This window comes from Peromyscus leucopus, chromosome 20 (genome assembly GCF_004664715.2).
Source record: "Peromyscus leucopus breed LL Stock chromosome 20, UCI_PerLeu_2.1, whole genome shotgun sequence".
Lineage (NCBI taxonomy): Eukaryota > Metazoa > Chordata > Mammalia > Rodentia > Cricetidae > Peromyscus > Peromyscus leucopus.
In genome coordinates this window covers 25601601-25615192 of record NC_051080.1, presented here as the reverse complement: position 1 = coordinate 25615192, position 13592 = coordinate 25601601, and the positions used below count along the sequence as shown (strand labels likewise).

General features: G+C 45.7%; 1 protein-coding gene across 1 annotated transcript in view; it reads left to right on the top strand.

Annotated features, from left to right (window-relative positions):
* Positions 1–13592, top strand: part of Zfat (zinc finger and AT-hook domain containing) — a 178609-nt gene that overhangs the window by 32112 nt on the left and 132905 nt on the right. The window contains 1 exon segment of the mRNA XM_028876000.2: positions 2472–2648. Coding sequence (XP_028731833.1) covers positions 2472–2648 — 177 coding nt within the window.

The window sequence follows — 13592 nt, the reverse complement described above, 5'->3', positions numbered from 1 at the left end:
TGTTGTTAGTAGCAGAGCAGAGGCCCTCACCTGCCTGCCCTCTGTTGCTCATTTCCAGTCAGCAGCAATGCCGTGCCTGGCGTGTGTTTCTTCTCTGCAGCCCTGCATCTCAGGCCCTCATATCGCTTCTCTGTTCCTGACAGACCCCTCTAGTGGCCTCCTCTATCATACCAGCACCCCTCCTCCCAATTTCTCTGTCTCCTCATGCAACTCAGGCTGTTGCTATTTTCTGGTACAGTAGGTGGACAAAGCCCCCCTCAGAGGACTGGGGTGGTGGGCCAGGTGGTGGGCAGCACTTCAGGGAGCAGGTGCCGCTTGGCAGTGAGGGACTAGGGCCACATCTGAGAGCGAAGCCATCACTGCTGGACCTTTCAGCCATATTAGTTCCTGTCCTGGCTCTCCTCTTCAACTCCTCAATTTCTGGGAGTTCTCTTCTTCCTATTTGGTGTCTTCTGGGATCTGCCTCTTGCTCTCCCACAGCTCTGACTCCCAGCAGTCCATGCTGAGAATCTGCCTCTGTCCCTGTCAGCCTTCTCTGGTCCAGTTTTCGTCACTGAACCCTGTCTCATGACCACACTGCTTGGCTGAGCCCACATTTATGTGAGTGGCCCTGGGTCACAAACCAGGGCTTATTTTTGTCCTCACTCAGATTCGCAAGCACAGTCCACTCTGCCCAACAGCTAAACATGCAGTGAGTACCTGGGAAGCTCATGCTAATTAATAGCAGATGGCTGAGGTAGGTGTCACCCTGGGGTACCAGGGCCCTCTCTGGTGCTGTCATACAAAATGTCATCAAATTTATTTAATCTCCACATGTTTACTGTGCCTCTGAACTAAGAGAGGCCTTATAATAATTCTGCGGCCCCTAGACTTTCTCCCCTGCTAAATGTCACAAAGTTCTCAGTCCCCTGAGAACATCTGGGAAATAATTGTTAGGATAGTAGACTGATAGAGGCCGGTTGGGAAGTTACACCATTGCAAACTGTAAGAAACAGTGGTTCTGTGTTGTCTGTGTCATGGTGGTATCAAGACCTCTTGGCAGGTCTGGGTCTAGATTCATCTTTGTCTGCCCAAATCAGATCAGGGCTTGTCCATGGCCTGCAGGTGATATGTTAGTTCAGCATTGTGTATTTAAATTTGTTTCAGACAGGAATGGCTTTAGTCCTGTAGGTATCCTGAGTATTTTTGCTGTAACTTGGTGGAGCTCTGCTCACAGTTTCTAGCCACACATACCCATGTCAAAACCAGGTATCAGGCTGTGGTGATTAATACTCTCCATTTGACAGGTCTTGGATCACCTGATCATGCCTCTGATGGATAATCTAGATTCTGTTAATTTAAGTGGGAAGACCTCTTCTAACTGTAAGAGATAACCATTCCATGAGCTGGGGTCCAGACTGAATGAAAAGGAGAAAGTGAACTAATATTCATCTCTCTCAGCTTCCTGATTGGCAGTGTGACCTCAAGCTCCTGCCACCCCGTGTTTTCCTCCATGGTGAACTGTGAGCCCCTTAAACTGTGAGACGAGGCCTTGGAACATGGTGGGATAACCTGGTGACTGTTGCCAAGGAGGCTGTTGACCTCCTCTGCCCACTGACTTCAATCACCCGGAGAGTACTTGAACTTCTCCAAGATCACACTGCTTTATAGTGTTTAGGGATGGGAGTTGGAAGTTTAACCTGGGTCTGCTTGGTTGCAAACCATGGTCTTTTATATCATACCAGTCCACTTCAGTAAACATGTAAAATGTCAACAACAACAACAAAATCTGCCTCTTAATGGCTTTTGGATCCTAAATATGATATTTGATATATATTTGTAATTATTTTATCAATGAAAAATGAGTTCTTTTGCCTCGTTCTGTCTTCTTACCTAATGTAATGTTAGGAACAAGAGGGATTATTAGTTTTGCTGTGAAAAGTGATCATGTTTGAGGTAGGAATTAAATGGCTTGAAGCAACACATTCCTAGCTTTTGTGTCTCATCAGCGTTGGAGCCAGGTGCTCAGTCATGGCAAGGGTCTCAGCTCTTGGCAAGTATTGCCCTGGCCGACCTTTGCTTGCATCTGGTCAGAGAGAATTTGGCTGGAGTGCTGAGCCACCCCCAGTGTGCTGCTGCCTTCAGCAGAGACGGGCCAGGGTTAACTTCTAGGCCAGGGCTCTCTTTCCATTGACTGTGCTGTCCTGAAGTCTGGGCTGCTGCGTGGATTTGGGTCACTTTGGGTCACAGGGAGGTCCATGCTACTCTCTTCCAGAGAAAGACTTGAAATACTGAAAAAAACCATTTTCTTCTCCTCGTGGCCCCGAGGCAAAGGTGAACGTATTCTGCAGGGGGCTGATGACAGTGAACACATGGTTTCTCTCTCTGGTTTTCTTGTTTGTTTGTTTGGTTTGTTTTTTTGGCTCTTTGGAGTAATCATTGTTGATGGGACAGAGAAATAACAATATTTTATGTTTTTTTTTTCCTTACAGAAAATACAGCCATCTTCATGTGTAAATGCTGTAATCTTTTCTCACCAAATCAGTCAGAACTCCTGACCCATGTTTCTGAGAAGCATGGTGAAGAAGGGGTCAATGTGGATGATGTCATCATTCCTCTCAGGCCTCTGAATACTCCTGAAACCCCCAACCCAAACAAGACCGGAGATGGTAAGGACAGCAGGCGTGCTGGGCAGGGACTTGTGATACAGGAGCACCCTAGATTACTGTGAGGCCAGCTCTCTGGTTCATGGATACAGCAGACACTTAGAAAATCCACCTGGAGCCACGTAATTGTCTGAATGTAGATCTTGTGGAAGATCAGATCTTTGAATTTCCTACTTAGTAGCTCTATAGGTGTCCCTCTAATACCTGGTTAGTGATGTGTGTGTGTGTGTGTGTGTGTGTGTGTGTGTGTGTGTATATGTATGTATGTATGTATGTATAAGTTAGACTCCGATGGAATAAAAACAGGAAACTGACCCCAGACAAGTGTGGGGTGAGTTCAGCTTTGGCACCCACCAGCTGACATATTTAAAGCAAATGAAGTTTCTTTTCTAATGCTCACTTTATTTCTCTGAGAAATGGAGACAGATATTCGTATCGAGTCAGAGAAGGTACCTCCTGTACCTAGGTTCTGCACAGGTGAGGAGGAAGGGAGGGGGTGTTATACACTATCAATAAATTACTATCTGTAATCTTGGAAACAGTGCCTCCAAAGCCATATTATAAACCTAGAGGAAGGTTCAGCTCGTGAATCTTGGCGTCACACAGCATCCTTCAGGTTCACAGTCAGTGGGAAAGTGAGATCCATCTGTCTGCAGCTGCTGTACCTCTGTTCCTGAATGAGATCAGCTGCAGCAGGTGCCATGGATTAGAGGAGTCATCCAGGCACTGTAATTAGGTCCCTGCAGACGATAAGGAGAAGATATAGTACAGGAGGAATGGCTGCAGACAAGGCTTAGAGAAATTCCCCACCAAACCCTTTATATGTGGTGAGGGACAGCAGCCAGTCTCCTGAGTAGAAGCCCAGGCTGGGTGGTAAATGTCCCATCGAGGGCTTCATTAACCGCTCTGCTCATACAGTTGTTCCTTCCTGGGAACATTCAGACTGGCATTCAAAACAGTCTGGCTCATTGATCATCTGTCGGACGTTTTTAACAAGGAGACTCCAGACAAAAACCGTTTGGTTAATAAGTCCCTCTGGCCAAGGCCTAGGGTGCTGGAGAAACATGTCTGACAGATGATTAAGTTGTTGAGAAGCTAGAAAGTTTTGCTAGTTCCTGTTTTCATGGCATGATGAGAAACTAAGAAAATACAGCACCTGACATGGCAGAGGAGGAGAAGGAATTCTCTCGCGTCAGCATCACCATTGCAGCTGGTGTGTGCCTGTGCAGCACCTGCCTCCACCCCGAGGGCTCTAGGACAAACTGTCCTCTCCCCCCCCTCAGAAAAGGACATGAGTGGGAAGTCATCCATAGTCACCTCTCAACCTGAGAGGTATCTCAGGTTGGTACTCTAAAGAAAGGGAAAAGCTTTCCTGGGCTCTGGGGTCAGTTTCTCCCTAGCACAGGGAACCTCAGTTCCCACCTTTTCCCTGCCAGGTGAGGAGTCCTGACTCTGGGGAGGAGCCAGTAGGAAAGAGACCATCTTCAGGAGCACTTCCCAGCTGAGCCTGCTGAGTGAGGCTTCCCAGGAGAGGCTTCAGTTAAGGAACACCTTGACTCTGTGCTTTGAACTCAGGAAAATGGGTGGTTTCCTTAGCAAACTCACCTGCCTGGTAGCAGTCAGTGGGTTAACATGGCCAGCATGTGAGGGTAGCTTTTGCAAAGTGTAGTTCTTTTTCATCAGTGTGAAATGGAGCATGAGTCAGACAGAGAACAATTGTACATTTCTGTTTCTTTTATAAACAAGAACTGGAAAGATGGTAGTAAAGCCCATGTGTGCTTACAGGGAGTTCTGTGGGTGGGTGTTTTGTGAGATGTATATTCTGACTTCTGCCCTTCCTTCCCCTCCTTACCGAAAAGATGTCATTATCCACTCAGGAGCTTCTCCCCTCCCTGATATGACCTGTCTTTGACCCTGGACCCCCACAACAGCTCCCTCATGCCTGTCTCTCCCCTTTATCACCTGAGGTCCCCTTTTGTCTGGGAGCTAGCTCCTCAAAGATGGCTTTGTCCTGCTCACTTCTACATATTCCTTGGCCTTAATCAGCTTGGGTTGACCTGGAGGAAGTTGGCACTAACCATGTGTCAGGTCAGAGCACCTCCCTCTGGGCTCTAGAAACCCACTCTGAATCTCAAATCAGCCTGCCCTGGCTCTGTGTTCTCTGCGTCTTATGGTGCTTTCTCTCACTTATCCCAAGGATGGTTTGAGTCATTCCTCTCTTGGGGTCAGAGCCCCAGCACAGGGTCTCGTCCACTGTAAATCCTCCTACTCAAGTGTCAGATGAATGTGTTCCCATTTGACATGGTTGTCTTCTGTTTTCTTGATGTTGGCTTTGCTGCCTTTTTTTTTGTCTCTTAGAGGACCTGTTCCATTCCATCTTTCACTTCTCAGGAAACATCACTAGTGACCAACAGAATATAAGTTAAAATGACACATAATTGAAATTTTTTATTATCAAATTGGTGAAAGCTCTTAAGCATATAATAGTAATCTTGGTTGATGTGAGTGTGGAAAAATAGAAGCTTCTAGACCAATCTGTTTCAGAGAGCATTCTGATAGAACCCTTTACAATTCTAAGTGAGCACACCCTCTGTCTGTCCAAGTAGAGCCTGCATGAATACACAGTATAGTGTTCATGGTGCATTGTTTTAACCTGGAGAGAAGAGATGGGCTGTCCAGAAAAGTTAAGTGAATTGTATATTTTCAGTAGAAAGAAATACCACACAGACATAAAAAGACCCCAGAGAAATGCTAATAATATGTTAGTGTATGCTTGAAGTTTACAAAGCTGAGCATGCGTGAGCTTTTCTCTGTGCCTTTCTATCCATTTTAGTGTTTCCTATCCTTTGGTCCCTTTCTATGCATTTCAAGTTTTTTATGACCTATTTTTCAATCCACTGATTCTATTTTTACCTACCTTTTTTTTGAGATAAAGCTGACATAAAATTTCACCATATTAATAATTGTGGAGCATAAATTTCTATAGTTTTAAGCATGGTCAAAATGTGTACACTATTACAGTTATCTAATTCTAGAACATTCTTATCACAGTAAAGCAAAACTAAACCAACACTTGTACCCACTAAGCAACCATACTTTCCTTTCCTCTTATGCCCTGGAGCTCACTGACTGACCTTTGCTCTGTATGTTTCATATAAACAGGAGTCATAAAGCATGGCCTTCTGTGTCCGGCTCCTTTCACTTAATGTGCTTTCTTCATGATTTATCCATGTGGTAGCATGTACTAGTTCACTCTTTTTCATGAATGAATGGCATTTCAGAGCATGGATATATTATACTTTGTTAGTTCATTCATTGTTAATGAACATCCAGCTTGTTTCCACGTTTTGGCTACTGTGAATAATGCTTCTATGAACATTAATACACAGATTTGCACATAAATACATGTTTTCATTTCTTTTGAGTATATACCTAGGAATGGAATGGCTGGGTTATGTAATTCTGTGATTAAACTTTTTGAGTCTGTGTGTGTGTGTGTGTGTGTGTGTGTGTGTGTGTGTGTGTGTGTGTGTATGTCTCTCTGTGTGCATGTGGAGGTCACAGCAGGATGGTATTTGTTCCTCTCTCACTCTGCTGTTTTATTATTTTGAGGCAGGCCTCTCATTGTGAGCCCAACATTTTGGTTAGGCTGGCTGCCAGCAAACTAAGGATCCACCCGTCTCCACCTTTTATTACATATGTAGCATGGTAAGAGGTTAGCAACAATAAATAATACAGAACAATTAAGACGACAGTCTCTAGTAGAATTGCCAACATGGCTAATATTATACTTGGGGCCATTATTAAGTAAAACAAAGATTACTTAAACATAAGCACTGTGATTCCTAGGTGGTTACTCTCATGACCAAGATGGCCACGGAATGACTAACAGGTAGGTAGTATGTACAGTATGTATATGCTGGAGGGCGTGATGATGTCTCGAGATTTCATTAGGCTATGGATTTGTTTGGTTCTGGAGTTGCTCATTTGGTATATTTGGAGCAGAGTTGTTCATGGATAATGGTGATCATGAAAAGTGAAACTTTGTTGTGTTGAGGAAGGTCAGCAGCACAGGCGAAGAGTCTTACCACTGAGCTGCTTTTCTGTCTCATTTCATGTATGTATATGCATATATATATATATATATATATATAAAATTTACTTTTGACTTAAATTACTCTCTGCTACATTTTGTCCTTTTCTTTTATATCTAGTAGAAGATTAAGTGCTTGTATAGTTTAATTTTAAAAAGTATTTTCTAAGGCTTTAATTAAAACCAGGATCTTACAATGAGAAAATGTCTTCCAGTCTTTCATTAGGGGCCCCGTGTTCTGTTTCTCTTTGTGAAGGTCCGAAAAGTCTGAAGCTTGTCCAGCCTTAGTTTCTCTCTAATGTCTTCCACTCAGGTTTAACCTTCACAATTCATTTTAACTTGAGAGATACTTGAACTAGTTTAATTAAAATTTTAACTGAGTAGTAATTGATTTATGGTTTTTCTCTCCCTTTATAACATGAAGGTTCCTAAATCCTTTGGTTTATTTGATAGCCCTTTAATCTTCTTTGCTCACAGAGGATGTGGTCTGCAGAATGACCTTTCACTTTCTCCCTCCTGCAAATCAAGTCTCTGGCTGTGATCTGTGATCCAGAAAACAAAATTGCCAAGTGGATCAAGTTCATTCTACGTGTGCGTGTGTGTGTGTGTGTGTGTGTGTGTGTGTGTGTGTGTGTGTGTGCGCATGCGTGTGAGCATGACTGTGATATATCGTTTGTTGTGTGTGTGCACACACATGTGTGTTGGTGCTTGTGTGCATGGAGAGAGAGCTGGGTCATTGTGCTCATTTAATGATGAAGAATTTACAGGTCTTCCAAGAGCCCTGTTTAGGCTGTTTCCTTTTCTCCTCCTTTGGAGACCCTCAGTAGGCTCTCGTTCCTTTTCCTTTTCATCTTTTCCTTCCTCTCTACTTCTGCATCCACTCCCCGTTGGCCGTGGGTCTGCTTTGTGCCTGGAGGCTCTGATTGGTGCTGAGGGCTCCCAGGTGCCGTGTCTGTCAGCTGTGCCTCGCTGGTGGATGAGGAGAGGTACTGTGAATGCAGTGGCTGAAAGCTTTTGGGGTGCTAAGCCTGGTCCGCTGGGGGGGGGGTGTTCTGTGCTCTGGCTTGAGGGTAAAAGGAGGCTTTCTAGGGAAGTTGATGTCAAAAACTTTAGACCTACTTTGTCGTCTCCTCTGGACGTTTTAAACAGATAAGGCCATTTTGAATGATGTACAAGTGTTTTGCTCTAACATGGTTGTGAAATTCACTAAGACAGTTCTGTTCAAATCTTACCTTTGCCACTGACTAGTTCTGTGACCTTGGGTCATATTAACCAATTATTGTTAACAAGTTAACATGTTGTTAACAAGTGTCCATGTTCGTTTTTTTTTTTTTTTTTAAACCCATGAATGTTATCTGTTTTGTCACTAATGTGTGCGAGATTGCTTGTATGTATATCTGTACACCACATGTGTGCTGGTACCAGCAGAAGCCGGAAAAAGCCATCAGATTCCATGGAACTAGAGTTATAAGTTGTTGTGAGCCACCTGATGTGGGGGGTGCTAGGGAACAGACTTGGGTTCTCTGCACCCTGTCTGGGCGCTCTTGGCTGGAATTGGGATAGTGCTGATGAAGAGCTGGGGATTGGATGAAGGAGTGTGCCTGTGAAGTGCTCGGCGTGGTGCCCGTGGTGTACGCGCATCAGCATCATTAACTATAGCTGTCATTTCCACAGCACAGCGGATAAAACTGCAGGGAGAGAACAGCTTTGGCCTTTGGCCTCTGGGCCTCAGCTGTGCTGTAGAACAGGATGCAGTCTTTCCCCACAGAGGGCTATGGCATTGTTCAGACACCTAAAAGGCTTACACTGCCTGGGTTCTGATAAATAATTCATTGTCTCCTCTATTGCTTCCTGGGCTTTGGAAATAAATGTCAGGAAGATTGACTGTCAGGGTCCTACAATGTTAGTCTTTCCAGATTTTCCAAGATCTGGAGCTGTTGTAACTGGAGACCAAGCTGCCGTGAAAGAGCGCTGGGAAGCTGGTTATCTGTGGTGCAGCCACAATAAAATCAGTGTGACCTTAATTCTACGTTGGTTTCTTGGTGTGTGAGCTATTTTAAAACATCAAAATCAAGGAAGAGCATACACTGAGTCAGAGTGAACAGGAATGCATGCACATTTAGGAGTCACGTGACCGAATGATGGCCTGCGTGGGAAGGTAGTAATTTCTTCACTGGGCTATGGCACCTCAGAATGGTAAGGCTATGGTGGAATAACAAACAGTTGCCTTCCTGTCAGTCATTCTTGAGTACACTGCCCGCTGTGACAGTGGCCACATTTATAACAGGGGCCCCGGAAAGTAGAGACTGTTCTGTGCTTAGAAACTTGAGCGGGAGAGAGGATTGACTCCAGGGCCATCCAACTCAAAGACATTTTTCTCTGCTCTGCGCACTGGCTCCATCCAGATGTTTACAGCTGAGCATCATTAGCCAGCGCTGAGGGGCTTCAGCAGGAAGGTCTGTGGTAGAGAATAAGGACACCCACATTCCAGCCCCGCATGCTCAGCAAATGGCTCTGGAAAAAGTGCCAAGCCTTGGGAACCTCTGGGTCTTTTGTTTGTTTCCTACAGAGTGAATTATGTTTGGTGTACACATCTCACAAAGTTTTTATAACAATAAGATGAGATAATAACTGGGAAAGAGCCTCACAAATGAGTGATGTACAAAGAAAAGGTTTACATTATTAAATTTTTTATTTTGTTGGGCTTTTTTTTTTTTTTTTTTTTTTTGGTTGAATGTAAAAACCTCCACTTGATTCATTCTGTTCTTTGACAGGGTTTTGGCTTTGAATCTCCAAGGGTGATTTTATGACAAGGAGAGTTGACTTCAAGGGCTCTCTCTGCCCCCTTTTTTTGTTGGCAACTTAGAACAGAAGACACAGCTCATTCTCCAAAAGCCTCTTCTTCTAACATCATACAGTGATCATTTTTTTCCTTACCTGCTTACTTCTCTCCAGTTCTGTTTAAGATCCAGTGAGACCCAGGAATTAAAAGGTAGCTCAAGCATCAGGGTTTATATTAGGAGAGGAAAAAGATGTACAAAGTGGTGGTTGAGTGCACATTCTGTGTGTGTGTGTGTGTGTGTGTGTGTGTGTGTGTGTGTGTGTGAGTGTGTGTATGGGTGGGACGCAAGTCAAGTGAGGACATGGCTGGTCCTGCCTCAGTAGCTGTTGGCAGCATCAAGGAGGTGGTGCTAAGATTTGGACTGGACCATATTCTAGGATATGCATTCGGGTCTGACCTGCAGGGAAGGAAGTGAACATAGGTGAGGGGAAGAAGGCAAGATGTATGTGCATGTTCAGTAAACTGAGCAACTGTACTGGACAGTGTAAGGGGAAGCAGAGGAGAGTGGAGCTTTGTTCTCTCTCTCTCTCTCTCTCTCTCTCTCTCTCTCTCTCTCTCTCTCTCTCTCTGTGTGTATGTGTGTGTGTGTGTGTGTGTGTGTGTGTTTGGACCATGTGCTAAAGGGCTTAGAGAAAGCCTGGGGTTGTGTTACTTTTCCAAGGGAGACATGAACAATGTCTGTTTCTCCCAAATTGAGCAATCATGACAGACCAGAGAATTGATTTCATCCAGGTCTGTCTTGGTGACCCAGTGAGTTTATTGGGCTCACTTACAGGAGCTCAAAGGAAGGATTACTTATAGGAGCATGTATGACGTAAAAACAGTTGCTTCACCAAAAAGTGCCCCATTGCATGGGTGACAACCTCCTTACAGTTGCATAGACGTAGCCTACCCTTCCCCTGACCTGCTGCCTTCCTCGGACTTTAGTACCTCCTGAGACGTGTGCATTGGGAGGCTGGTGTAGGATGGGAGGCCAGAATCTTAAGACAGGGTTGATGGCCCTTACCAGCCCTCCTTTTGTGAGGGATGGTGACAGCCCCAATCTTAGGAGGGTTTGGATAGTGTGACCCATCAGAGCTGCTTCACTTCTGAGAAGACAAAAGATACATCAGGCCTGGTGCACAGTGTTCCCCAATACCTTGCCTGAGGATTGTGGGGCAGATTTATCCATTCCAGAGCCAGGAAATGATGAAGAGATAAGGGCTAGTGGCAGAAAAACCCTAGAAGAGAAGGCTTGTATAGACAGGAGTGGACAGAGTTGTCTGAGACCGGAAAGAGTGCTTGCTAGACAGACTTGACAAATGGCCAGAGCTAAGTGACAGACTGAGGTAAGGGATTCAGGGAGGAGCAGAGGAGGAAGCCTAGCCCTGCCTGTCCTGATGCTTTGACTTGAGGCTGCCTAGTTTTCCTCCCAGCCCCAGAATTCTCAGCTCTTCGTGAAATGTGGGTAGTTGACAGCAGCAACTTGTTTTCAGAACTTAAATTATTCCAAGCTCATTTATGAATATTTCATTTTTTGCTAACTAATTGGTTTCGAGGATCTGAATTATGGATGTAGGGGATGGAAGATTAGTTTTGTCGCTGTTGTGTTGGAAGCTTTCGGGGCTGATTTTATTTCTTCCTTAACCACCAGATTCCACACTGCTCATTAGTTTACTTCGTCTGGCTTTGTGGGGTCAGGCCACTGGGTTAGGTGCTAAGGGATATAAAGCATAATCGGGAGAACTCTTGCTGCAGAGAGCCCCCAGTTTATTGGCAGAGACTCACGGACAGTTTGCCCTGCTGCTCACTGTGCTGGGCTACTACTGTGTGTCATCAGCCCAGCCCAGATCAGCACAGTACAGCTCTGGACAAAGCAGAGGGCACCCTTTACACTGAGTTTCCCAGGACTTCAGGCAAGGGCACAGTTCTCCACAAGACGCTAGCCACAAGGATCATCCTCTTTGAATGGCTAGCTGCAATTTGGAGGATTGTTGTGGTCTTCCTCAGGTTCAGTAATTTGCTAGAGGAACTTCCAGAACTCAGCAAAGTCCTACAAGTATGACTGTAGCTGGGACTAGGATGGCTTTCTGTGGAGCTTTGTGTTTCCCACACGGTACTGGATGTCAACACTTCCTCCCATCCTTCGTGTATGATGAGATCAAGCTAGACCCAGGGAGTCTCTCTAGCTTTCACTGCACACAGCTGTTGCCGGCTTCTGGAAGACATACTGCCCATGTGTGATCTCCACCCTCCTGGGGCTTCCAATCCCTTCCCCTTTGGTCCCTCCGGAGGTCAGAGGTGCTATGTCACGTTGCAAAGTTCCCATCACATGTCACCTAGGCCAAAGCCTTCAGGCAGACACAGACGCACCTATCAGGTCCTGAAGGTTCCCCAGGGCAAGGACCAGACCTCTCTGTAGGTTAAATTCATCTTGACTACACAGCTTCACGCTCAGAGCATCCAGAGAGCAGCTTCTGTCCGCACAGGCAGGGCACCGCTCCCCACGGGCTTAGAGCTGGGCCGCAGACTTCAGTCAGCTGCCGTGTGTTGGGTTGTGCAGTTCAGCTGAGGGCGGTGAAGTGGGTGTTCCGTAGATTCTGCCGAGGCTGCTTCTTGGATATTAGTCACGGTTCTTCAGGTTGCATTTGTTGCTGTAAAGAATAGTACTAGGAAGTTTTCAAGACTTAGACGTAAAGGCTTTCTTTGTTCTTATTCCATTCCTGGATTCCTTCCTTGAACCTTCAGTGCCCAGCGACTTCAGTGCCTCCTGGAGGGTTCCAGCCTCTGTCCTTGGTGGTATCTGATCCTGGCAAAGGGACCAAAGGGCACTTTGTCTGGTCCCTTAGTGTGTTTTCGTGTCTGTAAGCACCATTTCTTTCCATTTTTACCCACCCGAGATGCCCTAGTGAGATGGAGCAAAGTCTGAAATAGTGCCGCCTACCCAGGCCAGAGAAGGCTGTGGCCTAGATCCCCAGGCAGTGATGACCTGTGCTTGGCATTATAGCTCTGCAGAGGTTCCATCCCGTAGGGTGCTCCCTTCCCAGGAACTTTCCTGTCCTGTTCTGCCCCCCCCTCCCCGTCTCTGAATGCTTGAGGAGCCTGCATTGAGGTGGGTTGTGTTGGCCAGAAAACCCCAGTCCTGCTGCTCTGCCCTGCAGACTGTGTTCTCATCTCCCTGCCTTGTGTGCCTTGGGGGACCTCATAATTAAAGGGTCCCACAGTGCTAGCCCTGAATAGAGTGGCTGGTGTTTGCTATGTGAGCCTCACCTCTTTAAAGAGCAGGAAGAGTCTTGCTCATTCTACAGCCAAGCCTTCACTTAAGATGGGGCCAAGCCTTTGGATACCTCCTCTCAACCCTGAGGGGTTGTCCAATGCCAGCTCTGGCATTGGGGTGTTGCCAAGCTGGGGCCATACCCCTGCTTAGACCGTCTTAGGGTCCCTCCCAGGGCATATCACAATCCATACAGCTACATCAGTCCCAGTTCACATGACTGTATGTGCAGTTCTGCCCACTGCTCAATCCCACCTTCATTCTGGAGGTATTTTCATGATGAGCACCAATGGATGAGAATGCTGTTGTAATGTGGTTTGGAACTCACTCGGAAACAGTTCTGATCATGCTGTTTAAAAATCCCTAGGTCACCAGGCAACTTGAAAAATGCAACTATTCTTGTTCGCCCTCTGATTTGTGGCTTTACATTGTAAGAGCTTTCCCCCTCCTTTTTACCCAGACAGTTTGAGTCTTTGACACAATCAGAATAGTTGTGTAACCCATTAGGAATGTGATACTCTCAGCAGTTCCTGAAAACCATTTGCAAAGGAGTCCTGGAGCACTTTCTGAGCAATGGATTTAAGTGGAAGTGAGGATTAATAAGGGGCAGGATTTGTGTACTGCCAGCCATCGCCACAGCATGAACTCGTGCCCCCTTCCAGCTTTATTGAAGGAGTGTGTGCAAAGGTTCTGACCAGTTGGTAGTCATGACACAGGATATTGCAAAATCAATTACCATTAGTAGTAGATGCAGTAGCA